The sequence below is a fragment of the Alligator mississippiensis genome, chromosome 8 (genome assembly GCF_030867095.1).
Source record: "Alligator mississippiensis isolate rAllMis1 chromosome 8, rAllMis1, whole genome shotgun sequence".
In the NCBI taxonomy this organism is placed as follows: domain Eukaryota; kingdom Metazoa; phylum Chordata; order Crocodylia; family Alligatoridae; genus Alligator; species Alligator mississippiensis.
In genome coordinates this window covers 79,853,662-79,874,013 of record NC_081831.1, presented here as the reverse complement: position 1 = coordinate 79,874,013, position 20,352 = coordinate 79,853,662, and the positions used below count along the sequence as shown (strand labels likewise).

Here is a 20,352-nt window from a genome sequence, read left to right as displayed (position 1 = left end):
AAAAGAGATCTATTCCTGTGGTTCGATGCTGCACCTGTGAACGTTGATCCAAAGGGATATGCTGTCAATAGGAAAAGGATTGTGTGTCCTATAGCTTGGTAGTGAAGAACTGGCTCTTGACAGCAGTGGAGAGAACTGAACTGCTCCTGCACACGCTGGGTGTTTGGTAAGAGGGTTTGGCCCATGTTGCTGGCAGTTCATAGAAACAGTCTCTGGGAGTAGGTTCACGGTCAAAGCGCTGGTATTTGGTGAGGTTGATCCAAGTGCAGGAATAGTTTGGGGATGACAAACAGGTTTTTTGGCTGCGTTACCTTGTTATTGGGGGGTGGAAAACGTGCTGTAACTAAAGCCAACAGAAGCTTTTTGTTGTATCCACACGTATGTCCCTAGTTGTCGTCATGGGCTCAGAAAAGCAGGAGGGGTGAGATGAGATGAGAAAAGACAGCAAAAGGTTACTGTCGATGGAGAACATCCACCTTTTCTGCTTAAAAGAATGCTGAATACGCTATTACTGCATTTCAAATGCAAGCATACCTGACCTGTAGGAAAATAATGATTTTAAAGAAGAAAACAACACCTAGTCATGTACCCATCTGGGTTCTTTGCCATGTTTTTTACTCTGAAGCGTTGGCCCGCAGACACCGTCTCCTTGTGTGTACACAGTGTCACCAAAACCTATTTAAAATCCTATTTTCCTCATTCCTGAAACCTCCTAACCTGGTTGACTCGTCGGAGTACATTTCATGCATTCCTAGGAGCTGGGCTGCAGGAAACGCCTAGTTCAGTCGCAGCTAGAGGCTAGAGAGCAGTAGGGAGTTCATGAACACTCCCTGCCTCCTCCCACTGTCGCTGCAGACAGCACACATCCACGCAGCAAGAGAACCGCAGGCTCCCTGGACACGGCTGCCGGACTGTCCAGCATGTGGACAGCCTTCACCAGAGGCACTCCATGGAAGGCACTAAGTGAAGGTAAGACTCCCCCCCCACTAGGTTGCCCGGACGTGTACGGTACCTGTTCCACCCCCAAAAGCCTTTCCTAAACAGCTCAGTAAAAAAGCCTTGCTGTTTTGCGTGTCGCTTGGGAAAGGGGAACTTTTTTCCAGACGGTGCTTGAGCAGCAGTGTGTAAAGGACAAGATGACAGCACTAGACATCACATTTCGTTGAGAGCCGGTTTGCAGCGCTGCTGGGAGCTACGGCTTAGTTAACCACTCAGGTTCCCAGGGCTTTGCTGCCCAGAGAAGCTGTGTCTTTCACAGTAACCTGTACCATTTCCCATTATTTATCGAGCTTTAAATAAAAGCTGTAAAGCCTATTGGGTTTCAATAGGGCCTTTTTAAAAATCCTCCATTTAGCTTAAATCTTAACCTGTTTATACTGTTTCAACCTGACTCGGTCCTTCCTTTCCTTCTAAATGCATTTTGACAGCAATATGTGGCAGGCAGGAACTCTAGTGGCTCCGCCTGCCCTGCTGGCGGTGCAGACAGCATCTTTGCCATCCTCCCGAGAGGAAAGAGTAGGAAATTAAAGTGACGTGCGACAGACAGTTCCCAATTTCATCCCTACTCCCCATGCTCTCCTCATCCCCCAACCCCTGTCTGCATGATTCGTCCTAAGGGACCAGGTAGGTGGCCTCACTTATTTCTCTCTGAGGGCTGGGGCTATGTTGTCCCAAGTTGCCTTTGGAAAAGCACCTGGATCCTGGACTAAGCATATGTAGAAACCTAGATAGGTACTGATTGTTGTTTTCGTTCTATACAAATTGTTGTATAATCTGCCTAATGTTTAACTACCAGCCCTTTCACATGATAGAGGCATGGCAGTTGCTTGCACCCACACACAAAAAACATGCCCCAAAATTCTTACCCAAGAAGCAGATTGCTTCAAGTCAAGTACAGTTAACCAGGGTGGAATAGGGACGCAATCATGGCTTTGCGGTGAGGAAGAGAACTGGTCCTTCAGGCCAGAGACTGCTTTAAAAAAAAAAAGACGCATAGCGTGTGGATCTTCATGGTAGGAAGCGCTTTCTGCCGAGCCCGTATGCTGCTTCGCCTTTTTGAACTCCCTTCTTTCAGGCTGGAATTTTCCATGCCACTTGTCCGTTTCCTCCTGAGCCATGTAGGAAAGGCTTGAGCTTGCTGCTTCAGTCGCTTCCGAGAATATGATGGAGAAATGCTCGTTGTACTGCTGTTTGAAAACAAGTCATACGGCTGCTTCTCTTTGAAGCTGTAACGTGTCTCTGCTTGGCTGCTGTGACTTGAAATTTGGCCATTGCTGTCAGGAATGTGTCTTTTGCTCTTCCTGTGAAAATGTTGGCCTACTTTTAGCAGGGGGGACCCCCTCTGTTTGCAAATGCTTACTTGGGATGTACTAGTTTGCTGGGTAAATTCTTGGAAGATTGTGCTGTCCCGACCTTCACCCCTTTCCCATCTTCCCAGCCGCTCTGTGCGTGGGCCATTCCCTGGAATACGATCCACTCCGAGTCGGTAGGGACTGAGCGAGGCCTTCCCTTGGTACCGTCCAGGGACAGTTGCGACATGCTGCGTGCAGTCACCAGGAGGAGGGAGATAGTCGCTCCCGGACTTTCAATGCCCTCTACTGGTGCACCAGGTGGAAAGGAGAGGAAAGCACCTGATTCAAATGCAGAGAGGCCACGAGCTGGATGGGGAGAGGCTGCAATGAGCTTGGTGGTGGACGCTGGGACCGGCTGGTCAGGGCGATCAGCAGTCCAGGTACACGATAGGAGAAACAGAGATGAGGCAGGGTGTGTGTGCACACACTGCGGGGCAGGAGAGCAAGGAACTGAGATGAGATGAACCAGAGGAAGATGTGAAAAGGGAAGAAAAGTCTGTGGAAGAAGGGGAGGGAGACCAAGTTCATATGATGGGCTCCGAGGTGGAGACTGGCACTAAGCCTAAGCATGGAGAGGAGGAGAAGGAATGAGCCAATGTGGGGAAAGAGAGGCAGAAGAATCGCACGCTGACTTTTTTTCCCTTCAAAAGGTCTTCAAATATACGTCTACATGCGAGAGCCCCAATCAGACAGCCCGAACAGTTCTGATTACTGGATCCCGAAATAAACACTTGACAAGGCAATCGTTACAGTGGTGCATTTGATTTCCAAAGCCCCCATTGTACAGTGTGTTTGGAGAGGTGAACTGGCAGGCACCTGCCAACCATAGCTAAAGCCAGTCGGGCCATCACCAACACAGCAGACAACTAACAGAAAACGAGTGGAGCATCCCAACCAACAAACAGCTTGTGCCCATTCAAAGTAAAAGCAAGGCGCATTCATAACTCAGTGGCTTCTGCCATTGTGCCTGACATCAGCCAGGCACAGCCATTGCCTTGCTGTGAGCAGTGTTTGACTAGCGCTATTTTAATCAGTCTAGTGACTGCTATGGACTCTTTACCTGGGTATAGTAATGCCAATGATACCACTCGATGCCTTTGACAGTTTAGCAGCATCTGTAAAGTTCTTGGTCACCCCACAGTCAGGCGATTGCCACAGAAAGTGTCTGGGCTGCTGAATCACAGGTGGGTGTGAACGGGTGGGGAGCAGGCGCTAGCCCAGAGGACACTTCAGCACCATTTTTGCCAGGTTGGACAGACAGGGACCACCTTGGGGGGGCTCCCAGTGCCAGAAGGCAGAGGATCCCAGCCCATGTTTTGGATGACAATGCACGGCACATGGAGCCTAGGCCTAGTGCTGTTTTAAAAAGAACCACCCAGATTGGCAATAGTGTCCCGTCGTGTCCCCCCCACAAAGGTAAATCCTGCACATGCGTGATGTATCTGCTGTATGTGACATACCTCCATCCCTCTACCTGCCATGTACCCTCTTCACCTGGGGACTCTCTTCGCCAGGAGCCTGCCCCTGGGGAAAAGCTGTGACCAACCTGGCTAACCAGCTTCATCCAGCCCCTGCACAGTTACTTTCCCCACTGTGCACTGCCCTAATCGGAGCAAGCAGCTTTCCATATCTATGCACAGGTAAACTGGTAGAGTCCCACTGCCTTCGGCTGGAAGAGGATTATGCCCACACTTGCAGAGCCATTCAGGTTAAGAAATGCTCCTCTTACCTTGTTCTCTTGTCCACAGGCACAAATTGTCACTGAGGATGGAAGAAACCAGGGAAAATGCTGCCAATCTGAGCCAAAGCAAACAGCCTGTGAAAACAGAATGGGGGTCACAATGTGTTGTATTTACTTACTTCCATGGGGACATCAACAGTGTGGTCGACGAACACTTCTCGAGAGCTTTGAGCAACGTCAAGATCCCGCAAGACCTAAGCACGAAGCACAAAGACCTAAGAAAAGGTGAGTGGCTTCCCATGAAGGTGTGCAATTGCTAAAGAAGTTTGCACTTCGTGGACCAGACTCTCTCTCTCACTTCTCTTCCTGTGTGTAAACAGGCTTTTATACTTGTAAGGTCCCAGTCACAGATTTGTGCTTTCCTGGGCAAGCACTAATGCCTACCTGTGTGGGGACCTGCTGGATTTCTGTGGGCCTGGCTAAAGGATCAAGGTCCTTTTTTTTAGGAGTCAAGGAAGTTTCCATTCTTCTCAAATGGGACAGATTTGACAGGGACTCAGTTTGTTATTTAAAAAAAATAAAATGCTCACCTAATTTCACAACATGCTTTACATTCTTATTTGCAACTAGCTCCCGCTGCCCTGCAAAATGCCTGACATTCGTATTCAAGTACATGTGGTGGGGACTTAGCCTGTTTTCAGATGGATTCACTGCTACTTTTTAAAAAAGTAACAGCATCCAAGTGAATAAACTGTTTTCTAAAAGGTCTCAGAATTTCCTTCAATGCAATTGGAGCCAAACCCTGCAGCCCTTTCCTCAAATATTCCCTGGGAAGTAATTTGGAATTTGCCTTGGAAAAGAGGTAAGATGTCCACACTCTTCTCTCTTTCTCTCACCTAGATAGCATGTCTCCCCAGCCCTGGAATTTCTCTTCTCACTGGACCAAGCCATATCAGTCCTCTCCTACTATAAACGTGTCTCCTTCTGGTCTGAATTTGTCTGCTGCTGCTGTGCAAGGCGACTACCAGCCGCCCATTCTGCAGAGTCATCCGACTCAGCCTGCAGACTTATGGCACTTTCCTGCTATAGGCAATCCAGGCCTCGTGAGCTCGGGACATCACCACTCCTTTCCTGACTTGCATGTGATGCAAGCACCAACTTCTGGTGGGAAATATGGTTCTCTCCTTGGTCTCCTGCAACAGGAAAGGTGTCCAGCACCTAGGCAGGACCCTGTCATGAAGCAAGACTCCAGCCCTGCCTGTATGGCTGGATCTGCCAGGTTACCAAACACGAGTCAAAGTTTAACTCCTGGGGAAGGTAAGGAAATATTTACTGCCACTTCTGCCCTGATGATTCCCCTGCCTGGGAAAGATAGACTGTGCCTCAAGGTGACAAAAGCAGGCTTGTTTGGCTTCATCCCTCTAGCTCAAAGCCTTGGGCTGAAAGTGTTTCCAACAGGCCATCAATTGTATGTGGGACTTGGGAATTTTGGGCAATGCAGTGTGGACAGAAAAATCCATCCTGTGCGCTGCCTTGCACGGCTCCTTACTGCTGGTGTTACAAAAGGTCGATGGCAAATATTTAATGTAAACTATAATCTGTTTGGGGCACTGCTAGAAATAACCAAGTGCCCCACAGAGCCCTTCCTGCCAGTGGCTTTCAAACCAGGTGAGGAGCTGCCCCAAGCGCAGATGGAAGATGATGACAAAGGGGTGGAATGTCGAGAGATCGTCTGAGAAACCCGGCTGTTGCGCAGGGCCTTAATTATACTCTGAATATAGTAACAGAAACCACAGCACCCATGAAAAACACGTCCACGCACCTTGAGGTTTATTTCCCTCCCCTGGCCATGCCCATCTCCCAGCCAGGCCTGGGGTTCCACAAAATGAGTCTGTCCTTTGTTCCCCATGTTAACGCTTTAAATCTGCAATGATCTATACAGCAGACTCTTTAGGAGAGCAGTTTGCACGGTGCTTGTGACCGCTTCCAACACACCCAGCCACCGGGCAAACCTGGTCCTCGTTTCATCACTGTTTGTAATGCCTGTGGGCTGGGCCCACAGTGAAGACGGGGGTCCTCTACCCCAGGGAGTTTGCAGTCCAGGTGGCAACTAAAGTGAATCACCCACTGAGCCAGATCTAAGGAGCTCAGCCTGCTCCACAGGGACCCACATCAGCACAGCTGTGCCTAGCTGGCACCGCTGTCTAAACATACTTAGGACTGAACAGGCCTGTGGATGCTAGACTCCCCTCTTCCATAAGCATTTAGGATCCCAAGGGGACAGATTTGCTGTTTCCCAGCCACCTCCAGTCCACCTCTGGCAGAGGATCTCAAAACACTTTTCACACTTTGTGAAATCATACCTGCGTGGCCACATCTGTTTGCGGGCAAACAGGGAAACTAAGGCAGGGATTTCTGAGCTCACACTGACCAAGTCCTGTGTGCACCCAAATTCCCTCCAGTCACCTATGACGGCCCAGGAAGCTTGAATCCTGGCTCTTACCAGCAGATCTCTCTTCAGGCACATTTTTAACAACCATTATTTACATTTATAAAAAAACCCCAAAGAGTGGGCTGCAAAAGCACAAGGTTTCATGCAGAAGCAGCCTGCACGAAGACTGCTTTTAGTTCTGTGCTATGGCAGCAGCATCTTCTCTGATTGTTTTCTCTTGTGGTTTTTTTTTCCCCCCTCTCTTTAAGAAAGAAAAGCAAGCGCCTATCAAGGCTCAGAAAACCCTGGCATGGGCCTGGCTGGTGCAGGTACGTAAAGGAACAGGGAAGTCTCCGTGCACAAAACACGTAACGGCCTCCATTCGACACACACAACTATGGCTGCAATTCCTCTCTTGCTTTGGTTCCTTAAACTGCGTACTCACACTCACACTCTCTCGATTCCTAGATCATTAACACTTGCACTATTTCTCTCTCTCTTGACTTGTCTCACATTTGAGAAGTGGTTGTGGTCACCTTGCTGCTTTGGTGAGCAATACTTTCAAGGGGTCTGGACCACGTCCCAGCCCCAGCCTGTCCTCAGTGATGTATTTTATTATAAATGGTGAAGTTTTAGCTTCTTCAGAAGAAAATTCTAAGAGCTTACACACACTGTCCTGTACACAGTTTGACTCTATGATGTTGCCCTGTTTTTCAGGTATCCACAACACAAGGCGAGATTTATACTTTTAGCCAATGTGAGTTTCTGCTCTGTTCCATAGAAGCACTCTGAACTTTTCATGCTCTGCAGTTGTGAATCGAGCGCCTGGATCGCAGCCAGCTTGTTTCTTTCACCCTCGGTCAATGGAAAGACTACATAATGCTGTTTGCTACTTTGTCAATGAAAATGATTTACTTCCATTCAGCAAACAATTTCTCGCTTTTGTGGTTTCAAACCCCACAGCCCTGGTTTCCCCTGTGTAAGGAAGTATTTGCCTACAAGGAAGAGGTACACAGGGATCCTTTTACAGACTACAAAGCACTTCTTAATCCTGCCTCCCCCATTTGATAGCCATCGTTTTGGTATGAGGTACTATCCTAGTTACACAGGGATGTGCCAAGTTAGTCCCACAACTTTTGTGTTCCGATATTGCCTGGCTTCCTGATGTGGAGCCTGCCTTTTTATGTTGTTTCAAGTAGCCCAACAAAATGGCTGCAAGGGGACTAGGAAGGAGAAACACAGGCCGTAGAAGGAAGTTCAAGTCTCTTCATAATTTTCTTTTTAGAAAAAGATAGGGATCTGGGACTTTGAACCTGCAAAGAGGACTCACTGGTTGTCACGCTGACATCCATGTGTAGCTATATATGTATGTACATATCTTAGGACTCTGATCTGCCCTCAGACATCTCTCGAAGGAGCTTCTGCAGAATTTAGCAAACTAGCACTGTGGCAGCTGGGAAGAAATTTGAATCCTTCTAGGATAAGATGAAAACCTCTAAATAAATAAAATTTAAAAAGCTGCTGAAACCAGGAGCGGGGAATGGTTTTGTTTTTCCAACCTCCTGGTTTCTTCTCCTAAGCCCCCACTGTGTAATGTGGTTTAATCCAAATGACTCCATTGACCTAGCTTCCATCACCTGACCAGCCATCAAAACTCATTACATGGTAATGCTGGGTCTCACTGACCACTGCAGGAGTCAGTTCATTAAAGTATTCTTCCCATGTGTTGCATGCACACCTGGTAACCACACTGCCTACAGATATTACAGGCTCAGATCATCTTTCTGTTCTCTCGTGAGGTGCATCTTCCCAATTAGTTTTGTCTTTGGTACTGCAATTTTACCTTTGTCCAATTAGTTTTGTCATCTTGTCACCCTGGGGCAGCCAAATCACACTTTTATTCACATTGCAGTGCTTATTTGGTGTGCGTGGCAGGTTTGAAGTAATTGCTAGCTTAAATGGTCCACGAACATAGTTCATAAAGGGGTGACTTACTGTCCTAGTGTCTCTTCTCAGAGCCCAAGAAGGAGCTGCTGGTTTCATGCTGCTCCCTCAGCACTGCAGCACAGCCTCCCTTCTCTTTCTCACATGAGTTACCTCTCCTGGGCTTGGTGCTGCTGCTTCCAGCCATGCAGCCCCTGGGACTTTCCCAGACCCCATGAGAGCACCCTGGCTTGGTTCTGCTGTTGCTAACTTGGTACCTCTGTGCCTGCTAGAGTCTGTCTCACTCTTGTTCATGCCTCTTCCCAAAAGCCTTTTAGCTTCCTGTGGGCTAGCTAATTATCCTCTGCAGCTGGCCTAGTCCTCCTAGGCAGTCAGCACCTATCGCCTGCAGCTGGGCTGTAGCCCCCAGCCAGCCTGAGGGGTGCTGTCTGCTGCAATCCTCTGCCAGCCCACCTGCTATGGTCTGACTTGCAGGACTCTACCTAGGTTTCCTATGTCAAACCCTATTGCTTTTAGTTGTGACTTCACCTGAGTTACTGCTTTGAAATACCTGTTGTGTACTGACTTGATTTTTCCTCTCAAAGGAACTGTTGAAATGATTTTGCTTTAAGAGCCAAACATAGAAATGTGACAGTGTATTTAAATACTCTTAAAAAGCAATTTATTTTGGAACAGTTTTGTGAATGTCAAGACTAGAAATACAATATTTATAACCATGTGTAAAGGAAGCCTGCTTGGTGAATCAATTAAATAAAAAAAACAACTCTGGATGATGGCAAAACATGCTTGCACACATTTCTGTCTTGTACTAGGATGACACAAAGCATTGCTGCTGTGTTTAAAATGAGTTTTTAGTAGTTTTAGCTATTCTTTCTTTTTTTAATAAAAGTCCTTAGATCGCCCATCATGGTTCCACCAGTACAATGAGATTCTGAAATAGCGGTAAGCACGGAAGAAACCTCATCAAAAAATTCGTGGTAACTTTACTTGGGCAAGAGTCCCTTTTTTCAGTATCTTCAAATTAGAAATTTTGTAATAAGTAGGAAGCAGCTCACTTTAGATCACTTCCCACTTCTGAGCACATGAGATATGTAGGCTCAAAAGAAAGTGTTAATTTCTAAAATATTTGCAGCTTTAATAGAGAAAGGGAGGTATAGGAAGATGAAGCAAATTAAGTCTTGGGAAAGAGACTTGGGGAAAGAAATGGAGTTGGAGCAATGGGAAGAAATATGGGAACAGGAGGGTTATTCATCTTCCATACAGGTTTTATACAAAGCCAGGTTTTATAGAGTACTCCACAGATGGTACCTGTCTCTAGGCAGGATGCAACCCATATTTTTGTAATGGTGATGCACTGCGTTGGAGATGCTGTGGAGAAAGAGGCTTCTTTTTCCATGTGTGGCGGTTGTGCCCAGAGCTCCAAATATTTGGTGAGCTCTGGGCACAACCGCCCAGAGCTAGACTAATAACTCTTGTGGTGGGGGCTAATATCCCCTCTGAATCCACTAGTTTATCTGTTGAATGCTCCAGTTAAAGGAAGCTTACTTTGTGCAGAACTAAAAGTTGATACCCTTCTTGTTTCCAACCGCTAGATTATCTATTGCCCAAACAGGGAAGGAATCACAATACCACCCCCAACACACATACACACACACTGAAAGTGCGGCATGCTAAAATATGACATTGTGGTGATGGAGAAACTGCCCCGTCGTGCTACATTATCAGAAAGGAGAGAAAAGAGAGATTGATATTTAGAAATACGGATTCCATTCCTGACCTACGCACAAGACAGATCAACAGGTGGGAAGCCAGAGTCCTTAGGCAGATTTTTTGACAATTAACATTAGATATATAATCATCTAGTGATGGTAGAGGGGATAATGTATAAAAAATGGCATATATTATTTCCTTTGGAAAGATGCAATCACTTCAAGCTCATACAATTCCGTGTTAGTTTTGTTTTTACAGTTCCCTGAATAAAAGATTAAAAAAAAAACCCCTAAGAAAGTGCAGAGCATTGTAGTAGAGTGGAAATGCAGTGGGAATTTAGACAGAATGCACTTTTCCAAGACACTGCAGCTTTATCAAAAGCTTCACTTCTACTCAATGGGAACTGTAGCACTCTGTCTCTGTTGGTAATGGATTTCCTATGGGTCAGAAATGTTTTTTTTTCCAGAAGGAGGCATTTTTCCTTGACAGATACGGAGTGGTCCCCCACGGGCTGCAGGAATGCTGCCTTTCAGCAGTGCTCTGGACTGAAGATGGAAAGCGTTCCTTGCTCTTCCTCTCTCCTTTCCACACCTGGATTTCTGATTGATGCTGACGCCTGATGCACTGTTCTCTTCGCAGACCATGTCTTCATTCTCAGGCAGGACATATGTTCTTTTGCTTAAAAGATCTTGGGACCATATTATATTGCATTCAGTAACTATCATCTGGCACTCCTCACATTTATTTTTAATTCTGGCTTGGAAGTGGAGCATCGCTCATTGCTGCAGAGATGCAATGAGTATTGATGTACGGTGAGCTCCTGCCTGATGATGGGCAGCAATCTATGGCTGGTGCTTTTTCTCAGTGCAATTTCTGCAGGAGTGGGAGTGCTTTCTCCTGAGCATTGCACTGACAGTGAAAGCTTTGTAGCAACATCCTACCTAGCATTGAAATAATTTTTCTATATTGGAGGATGCACAGATACTGACCCAATTGGGATACTATTACAAGAGAAGCTCCAGGTTGTTATGCTTCCATTAAGCTATACAAGAAAGAAAATCCTTGTACTCGGTCGCTGGGGAAACAAAATAGCCAAATTATGGAATGAAGAAGGCTCTGTACGCAGCAGGTTGTTCTTTCAAAAGCTCATGACAAAATATACCAGCCCTAAGTCCTTAATACCTTGTCCTATGATACAGAAAGAGCTTATGTGTGTTCAAAAAGCTAATATTACAAGGAGCAGCTGTTCACGTCCAGCTAAAACCAACTTTAAAGTGCACAGCACTTGTATCTTAGGGTACAGACACACATGGTCAATTGATTTTACTCCAGGGTAGAAGCAGAGCAGACACGACACACAGACCTGCTTCAAGGTAAATAAACCACTTGCATCTAGGCTAAAATAACTCTGGAGAAACATTGCAAACTGGATCCTCCGCTGCCTAGTGGTCAGGCTCAGCAGCTCCTCCATACACCTAGCTTGACAGAACTCACGTGTCCGCTGCTTCCTAAAGGGGAAAATCCAAAGTAAATGGCTCTGCCCTGTGTTGTGCATCTGCGCCCACAGATGCAGAGGGCACCTTGATGCACTTGCCAGCAGCCAGATATGCACACGCAGCGACACCCCGCGTATAAAGTGCAGGCACTGCTTGCTGTCCTCCTGGAGCCCCAGCAGGACCCCAGCTGGTCTGAAGTTTTATTCTGGAATTACTTTTTCACAGGCAGGATGAAGGCTGGTGTGGCTAGAACTGTGGTTAGAGATCCCAGTGAGGAACAGCAGGTGTATGAATAAAGAAAATGCCACAGATTGCTGTTGAGGTCAGGGGATGTGGGGAGCATGCGGAGCCAAGCTACCAAATCAGTGCATGTTATGGGCAAACCCTGATTTCTGTCTACCCATCTAGGTACATACGTGGCTTCTCTCACTGTGACATCCGGTCAGGTAAAAGCCCATTTGACAAACCGTCCGCAGAGGCCTTTGAACTGAATCCCCTTGATGCAAATAAGATGCGGCTTCAGCTTTAGTACAAAGTCTCCTGAACTTGCTCTTTGTTCTTTGGGGACAAACGCCTGCAGGTGCCTAGATCTGAAAGCGGCATTAGGAACTGGGGCCTGTTTTTGCAAAGTGCTATATAAAATATTGTCCAGCAGCAGGTGCAAACCTAGTCAAACCAGAAGGAGGGGGCAGGACATGGATATGCCAGACCCAGAAAAAGCATGCAAGATGTGCACAGTGGGTGCTCATTCCCCAGCCCTGTGCAGAGAGGCACAGATGCCAGCAGTGGGGTGGTCTGTGCCATCCCTGCCCAGGAGCCCAAGGAGATGTGCGCAGGGGCTGGGAGGTGCAGTGCGGGGTAGGCACAGACTGGGGGGAATGCAGCATCTCTCTCAGTCCCATACCCGCCTGGTCCCTGTGCCCACTCCCTGCTGTGCTCTGCTCCTGCAGCCTGCACATGGGGTGCCCTCTCCATGTGCCCGCCCAGGCCAGGCATTCCAGGGTGTGGGCAGAGGGCAGCTCTACCATAATTGCCAATAAACGACATGCACTTCCTGCTCCACTGCTCCTCCTTCTGCCTTTCCCTTTCCCTCCCACGTGAAGGATGCAAACCTGCTAAGCTATGTACACACAGAGGTGAGGCTTGCCCACCCTGCAGGCTCTCCCCGCGGGCACAGTTGCAGCTCTGAAAGGTAGGATTGTGGCACACATCCATGAAAGAGATGGGAAGCACTTCACCACTGCAAGCTGCTCATGTGCTGCCTGGACACCCAGAGCCTTGGTGTTTTCTTTGCAGCTGGCTCCTGTGTCAGTACCAGCTCCTCCTGGCTGCTGTGCCTGTCTGCAAACAAAGGTAAAAGGCAGAAGCATGGATCTAGTCCAACCCGGCGGTATCGTTCTTGGATGGCAGTCTGGGTGCCTTGTAGCAAGGGGAAAACCTGCTACAAACTCCTTTAAGACAATACATATGCAACTGAGCATCTGCCACTGAATCAGCTTCACTTCCCTGTGTTCAGCACAGGTTTTTTAGGCTCATTTGTCCCCAAGATTTTGTACATAATATTGCTATTCAGGGGTTGGGCTAGATGACCTCTCCAGGTCCCTTCCAGCCCTGCTTCTTCCTGATTCTGTTCAACTGGGACTTGGTGTGATTTAGACATCAGGTAAGTCAGGAAAGCATTAGTAAATGCTTTTCATTGTTGATTCAAGGACGGTCTCTACCATGGCTTACTGATGGGTCTTGAGATGACTGAAGAGTCCAATCCTTGAGCCACAGACCTGTCTGCAGAAGTTGCAGGTCTTTCTACAGGGGAGAATAGGCCATAGGCTGGGATTTCTCTTTCTCTTCCTCCGCTCTCTCTTCTCGGCTTTGAGGGCAAGACGCTACACCTCAAAACGGGCTGCTGCTTGGTTGAGGTTGCGGTGCCCTTGGAGTCAGTGAGCAGCCAGCTGCTTGCAGCAATTGATGTTGGCATCCGCTTTCTTCACGTCTGCCTTCAGGGTGTCTTTATAGTGTTTCCTCTGGCCACCTTGAGATCTCAGGCTGTTAATGCTTGTATATGAAGCACTTGCTCTCTCTCTCCAGTTGTTACATTGGTGAGGAATCCTCTCCTGTAATAAAACTAATTGTAGGACCTAATATTGTTTCTTAGGTAGGCTTTGCTTCCACACCTTCTGCCGTTCATAATCTGGCAATGCCCAAACTGACCTCAGCACCCCACTGATCAAATGAGGATTGAACGTGAGATTGGAGGTGAGCCCTTTAAAGTTAGGAAGAATGATATTTCCTGCAAAGCAGTGCTCTAATTCACACCATTTACATCCTTTTGTAAGAGCCCTTCTTTTGCCTCAGTCATAATGGGTAACTTGGGTAATTAGTGGCTAAAAAGAGCCTAGGCCCTAGCAGAAAGAATTCTTGATTAGGGCAACAAAGAAAAGATTGCAGAAAGTTACCAAAGGTGGGTCTGAGCCCGCATACCTCAAACTCCCGTTCACTTCAATCTGCATTAATTTTACAGACTTATTTTGGATCCTGGATTTGTACTTGTGAATCACCAAAAGATGGTCCTGTGCAAATTCTCAGTCTGCTGTATTACAAATATTCCATGTTGCATAATGGGTTTTTTTCGGTTGTGCTCATTTAATGCCAAACAAAAATGAGACACAATGCAGGCCTTTACATTATCAAAATTGCCAAGTGAGGCAGGGAGCTGTTGCCTACTGTGCGTGTGTTTCTAAAAAACTTTGAACGACTTGGCAAGCAGAGACATTGATATGAAGTAGAAACAAATAGACCTGACATTTCTGACATGAGCTTCAAAGCTGCCTGCAGAAAGTGCTCTCTCAAGAATTATTTGAGCATTTCTTACAGTGAGAAACTTAAGAAATTCTCTCCTTTTAGCTTAGCTGAAAGAAGTTTAAGAGGTGACTTTAATTATAATTTACAGTGCATCCATAAAGAATGGACTTCGGATAGATTAAAATATCCTCGATGAGCATTAAAAGGTATAACAAGATCTGACAGTTGGAAACAAATCTGGACTAGCTGCAGTAAAGCATTATGAAGACATGGCACCTTGTCACATTCACACGAATTAAAAAGCTGAGTTGGAGGTTTGGCTTCACTGCTAATGAAAGGCATGGCTTTTTCTCATGCGTTGTTAGCTATCCAGCTGCAAAATGTGGGTGAAATTGGAAACAAGACGCCTTAGGACCATGTGTGTGGCTAACCAGAGCTGGTGGTACAGTACCTCGGTACTCTCGGGTACCTAGGTGCTCACGGTCAAAACCACATGAGTCTCACCTCTGTTGGGATTTCATAGCAAAACAATGGCTGTGTGCAATGCTGCTGTTATCCAGGCAGTCTCTTCTTCCAGAGATCCCAGCTCAATCACAAATTCCTGGTTTCCAGGGAAGCCATTCTGTCCCCAAATGCTGCCTTCCAAGTAAAGAGCGTAAATCGGTGGTGGACAGTTTTGTTGGGGAATATTCCTTTGGGGCAAATGGAGAACAAATTGAACTGCAGCACGGCGCTCCTTCAAAGGCCATTAACCAGTTCGCACTCTAAGATAAAAGCACTGTTTCAGAAGTTACGTGTTGTGACAGCTGCTGTAGCACATCGCGGTGCTAGGACTCCACCGATCGTGCGCCACTGTAGAGAGAAGGTGGAGGTGTTGGCAGGGCTTGGGGCCATGACCTGGCTCTCTCCATCCACCCATGCAATAGCTGTCTGGTGTCACAGCAGCTGGGCTTCCCCTGTTCTTCCAGGGTGGTATTCGGTGCCTGCCTGCTGAAGTGGTGTAGCTCTCAAACCACGGGTGTAGCGGTGTGTCTCAATCTAGCACTGACTCTGTCTGACTGTCCTGCATCAAACACAGCTATTTACTGCCTGCTCTGCCCCTCAGCACCGTGGCACCTGACTATTTGTATCACCCAGTTATCATGGGTCCTGAGGCCCATGCGGCTAACTTATAGCTCCTATTGTATGGGGCCAATGGATGAATGACAACAAAATACTTGGACAACTAATTAAAAAACCAGGATAGGAGCGTTGTGTGGGTCAAAGGGCACTGTGGCACCTGATGGTTAGTGCCCACTCATTAAAACCCAATTCTCTTGGAGCAGTACCAGTAAAATGGAGATGCTGGTTTGCTGTTGATGCTTGGGAATGTTATCTTTCCCTGTCTCCTGCTTGATGGAGATAGATTGATTACTGAGTAGCTGACCTACTGACGCCCTATCAAACTCACTCCTTAGCCATTTAATAAACGGCTGGATGAAAAGTCTGTTCCCAGCCAACCCAAATGGACTTTGTTAACCCAGCATTAAACCCCAGCATTTTAGCAGAAAGAAAGGCACATAAGGCAGTAAGGACACAGGTTTCTTAACAACCCTCCTTTCTATTTTCCTTCTGGAATACAGAACAGCAATGATGCATTGGAAGGAAAATCAGATAAACAGCAACATAGAAATGATGGTCAGAGCAGTCTGTTCATTGGTCTTCTATTTTAATTACGTCTGGGTTGTTAGGCTAAATGTTTTGAGTGCCTCAAGGATTGGTTATTGCTAAAATTACCAGCATTTGACTGCTGAAGGGGCTTTTGAGACATTAAGAAACTGTTAATTAATATTGGAAAAGCAGGTTATCTTCCATAAAGACAGATACTTGGACATCTCATCTCATCTGTAGCATCCTGGCCTTTCTCTTGAGTGTTTACCTCCGGCATCATTTTATGAATGAATCACTAAGGGAGTATTAGCATGTCCAGCTGGGACGCAGCCATGAGGTCTAGTGACAGACTGTGATGTATACATCATTTCCTCTGTCTTCCAAAATGGGTAGAAAGCTGAGACACAGGATGAATGCCAGTCACCCATGTGGTGCCAGCAAAACACCGAGAAACAAAAATGGGAATGCACAGAAATCTTCTAGCCTCAGTTGGCTTGCATTTTACGCCCTCTCAATGCCTTTGTAATGCTCCAAGAGTGCAGTTCAGATGAGTTAGCTACTGCCCTGAGAGTGGCTCAGGCAACTGTACTTTGGGAATATTTATAGTTCTTCTTGCCATGGGGCTGAATGAGAAGAGCATGCACTCTACTTGACTAGAGCACCAGTGGGAACTCCCAAGTCCTAGGTCTAGCTCTAACACCTGCTTGTCTTTGGTCCACTTTTGTTCACTGTGCAGCTTGGTTCATCTCTTACTCAAAAGGGGATCAAGGGCTGATTTTCCATGTTGCAAATAGCACTCAGGTACCAAGGTGCTGTTTGTGCCTCTGAAAATCAGACTCAGTAGGGCTCCCTTGTCTCTGTCATAAGTGTTTGTGGGGATTAAATGATATTTGGGAAATGGTAAACGCTGTGTGAGTGGGAGCCGCCACTGGTTTCTTTGGGGGTCAACGTGCAACAGAAGAGACCAGCCAGCTGCCTGCTTAGCAGAACGTTTGCAAAGGGATGCTACCGTCTAGATGCCATCTTCTGAAGTGAGACCCTTCCCTCAGCTGAACTGCAGCAAGAGTTACAATAGCTGCTTAATTCAGCATTGGACCCCTGTCTGTCTGTCTGCATTATTTAAGCAACCTGTCTGCCTTTTGTCCCTACAGGTAGAAAAAGAAGGGAACTGGGCAGCAGGCAGGTAGCCACTAGCCTCAGCAGATGCTTAATGATCCTTCAGAGCTAGCTCACCCATGTCATAGCTAGTCATTTAAGTCTATTTTAAAGGCAACACTACAGCAGGTTCTCTTCTGTCCCCAGTTTGTCTCATTGTCTTCCTGATTCAAGGGAGAGCATTGTGCAGTTCCTGTTTTTTAAGCAAAAGCAGATAAGTCATGAGCCTGAAATTGGGGTCTTGAGGGAAACATGTCCCCCATCTTGCCACAATTAGACCCAGTCCTGCAAAGCTGTGCACGGACGGACGATTGCATTGAAGTCAAAGGGGAGCATTCACTGAGTAATGCTTTCCAGGACAGGCTGTTCGGAGAGCTCTGGAGATGGACACAGATTCACCCCCAGTCACTCATCCGTAACCCCTGCAGTGTTTGTCCACAGACCCCGAGCTCCCAGCGCAGTCTCCTCGTCTGTCTAGCTAGCGCAATCTTGAAGTCTAAATTAAACTGTTGCCATGAAGCAAGCCTGCTGCGCTCCAGCAGAGGCCACTGTCGCATGCGTTCTGTGCGGCGGTCAGGGACCAGTGTTCTCAGTTTGGCTGGCGTTGCAATGAGGGGACTATTTTTTTTTCATTTAAAACAAGCGACAAGGCTGGCTATTGTGTAGCCTGGAAGGGGCCTCCCAGTTTTCCAGAAGTGATAAGAATCACTCCTCCAGCCCCTCTCACACACCACGGCCCAAAAGCATCTTATTACAAAAAAACAAAGCCCTGCAATGTGCCACAGGGAAAGACCAGGCAAGACAGAGGCACAAATGCTGCCTTGTCACAGCCGTGGCAGGACATTCATTAGCTAAATGCCTGCTCAGGTGATTCTGGAAGCACACTTTGTGCTGCAAGGGAAGGCAAAAAACCAAACCCAAGTTGACGTGGGGGAAATCCCTTCGTGAGCCCAGATTTGGCAATCGATGTGATGCTGCGCGCGGAAGCCAGACCCATTGGAGAGGCACCCGAGAGGATTTTATTTCCTTTCGGAGCACCCACTCACCCCTGCCACACTCCCACCCCTCGCTGGGGCCCATATCCAGTGCTTTAGCGAAAAGCCAGGATGTCCCTCCTCCAGCAAAGTCAAGCAGTCATGGAGCAGAAGAGGGGCATTTCTTCCTGGCCCCTACAGGCAAAACCCTGATGCATGGGGTTAGCAAACATTCCCAGCATGGAAGCAGGATGGCAGGCTTTGGGATGATTACCACCTGTCATATGATCCCTCAGGGTCCACAAATTTCCCAGGAGTATAAACCACCACAACTGCAGTGGAGGCACCCAGACACGTGCCAGCTGTGGGGGACTGGCCTCGTGTTTCTTGGGTATGGGAATTAATAAAATGGTTTCCAGTTTTGCCACTGCGAGATGGCAACTCCTGCAGGCACAAGGGAGGGAGCTGTGGTCCCTGGGGCGAGATCTGGAACCCACTACCTTCTCTTCTTAAAGCTTTCCAAGGAAATAGCTGGCTTTGTTGCAAAGCCTGCATGGCCCCCCGCCGTTGGTAAAGAAGCTGCTCTCCTGCATACAGAATGCTGTGTCTAGACCTGATGAGGGTTTCTGAGCAAGTCTCCCAGTTATGTCTGTGCAGAGCATCAATGTGAGCTTGCACGTTTGTCTGTGTGTAGTTCTGGTTTCAGACTTCTGTGTGTCGGTTCAGATCCCGGTCCTGCTGAATTCCCTGGCACCTGCCTGCAGTCGGAATCAAAGGGGTGACTTGCAACAATGCAGGGGTTTAAAAACTCCCTGTTTAGCTTCTGCTTGATAAACAGCACTTGATTCTAGCAAAAGTTTAATGTGACAACAATTCAGAAGAGGGACCATCACATCTTCTTCATGGTGGTCTCCATGGTTACCTGCTGGATGCCATCTGGGATAGTGTCCCTGATTGCAACACTGAAGAAATGTGGCATAGTCACACCAACAGTAAGCATCCGTGTTGGCAGTGACTGGCACATCTGTCAATCTATCCTCACTGTGTCCCTCAACAAGCAGGTGAGGATTCCCCATTGCCTTCACCCTAGAGCACAGTTGCCCCTTCATACTGGACCTATGCTCAGTTAGCACTGATTTTGCAAAGCAGCAGCTTTGCGTGGGCCTCTTGCTCAGGATGAGGTGGGGTGGGTAGGGCTGCCAGGAAGCTCACCCTCACCACCACTCTCCCATTGTAGCAGTCTCAGCTAAAAGGGCCAGGGTGTGATGGGGCCCAAGTCTGAACACCTTCTGTCATCTTCTCTCCAAAGTGGTTCTAGCAAGGCAAAACATCTGCGGGACCTGGCGGGGGATCATGTCTTGCAGCCTATCTCCTATTTGGGAAGAAACTATGGCAGTGCAGGGTTGTTTGGGAGCTTCATCCTTTCCTGCTTGTGGTGCACGATGCACTGCTGCTGTCCCAGTCTGTAACCGCTGCTCTTTGGCATGCTCTGATGCAGCAAACGCAGTTGCTGACTGGATCGATAGGAATCAGTAGCAATAGGATATCCTACTGCTACTGTGAATTGGTAGCAATAGAAAAAAACCCTGATCCTGACAATAGATGTAGCCATAGAGAAGTGTAAGAAAGGGTCCTGCATTGCTCACTTGCTCTGCTACAACAGACAGAGAGCTTCTGTGTCCTTTTAAATTGCCTTTCTTCTCTGCTTGTGAGTCCTGGGGATCGATTCCATGCTAGCCTACCCTGCTGATCAGATGTGAGGATGACCACGGCAGCTCTAAACCACCTTTCCAATTCCCTTATCCCAGAGCCATTCTGCTTTAGGCTGTCCCCCAGGTCAGAGTAGCTTGAGAACTGCTGAAATATGGATCAGCTGCCTAATGTTCAAGAGCCTGGTACTGCAGCTGGGGATTGCAAAGGCACACAGAGGAGACCCACTGTCTCTTGGCAGGGTCTGCACGCCAAGGCTGTCCCTTTGTTGGGGTGAGTTTTGTTGTGGGCCAGTCTTAGGGGAGATAGTCACCTGCTGGGCATCACAGAGTTGCCTAGACACACGGGAGGATTTGGTCCAGTGTTCTTTCCTGGACACATCACAGTCTGAATGGAGAATACCCAAGAAAAAGCTGGGGAAAAGGAGCAAAAAAGGGCAGGGTGGTTGCCT

General features: G+C 47.5%; 1 protein-coding gene across 2 annotated transcripts; it reads left to right on the top strand.

The window, feature by feature from the left end:
• The first annotated feature begins 809 nt into the window (after positions 1 to 809).
• VGLL1 (vestigial like family member 1) lies at positions 810 to 9,188 on the top strand. 2 transcript variants are annotated; one of them, XM_019492794.2, is made up of 5 exons: positions 810 to 969; positions 4,100 to 4,317; positions 4,933 to 5,349; positions 6,737 to 6,792; positions 7,181 to 9,188. In XM_019492794.2, the coding sequence occupies exons 2-5, from the start codon at positions 4,119 to 4,121 to the stop codon at positions 7,253 to 7,255; spliced, it is 747 nt and encodes a 248-aa protein (XP_019348339.2). In that variant the 5' UTR covers positions 810 to 969; positions 4,100 to 4,118; the 3' UTR covers positions 7,256 to 9,188. The 2 variants fall into 2 exon arrangements, with proteins under 2 accessions (XP_019348339.2, XP_014456384.2); XM_014600898.3 differs by having other exon boundaries at positions 812 to 969; positions 6,733 to 6,792.
• Positions 9,189 to 20,352: the final 11,164 nt, after the last annotated feature.

What these genes read in the sequence shown, in the direction of transcription:
- VGLL1 (XM_019492794.2), top strand. Translation starts at nt 4,119, where the DNA reads ATGGAAGAAACCAGGGAAAATGCTGCCAATCTGAGCCAAAGCAAACAG. An exon ending in GCACAAAGACCTAAGAAAAG is followed by an intron (nt 4,318 to 4,932) that starts GTGAGTGGCTTC and finishes TCTCTCACCTAG; the next exon opens with ATAGCATGTCTCCCCAGCCC. An exon ending in AAGTTTAACTCCTGGGGAAG is followed by an intron (nt 5,350 to 6,736) that starts GTAAGGAAATAT and finishes TCTTTAAGAAAG; the next exon opens with AAAAGCAAGCGCCTATCAAG.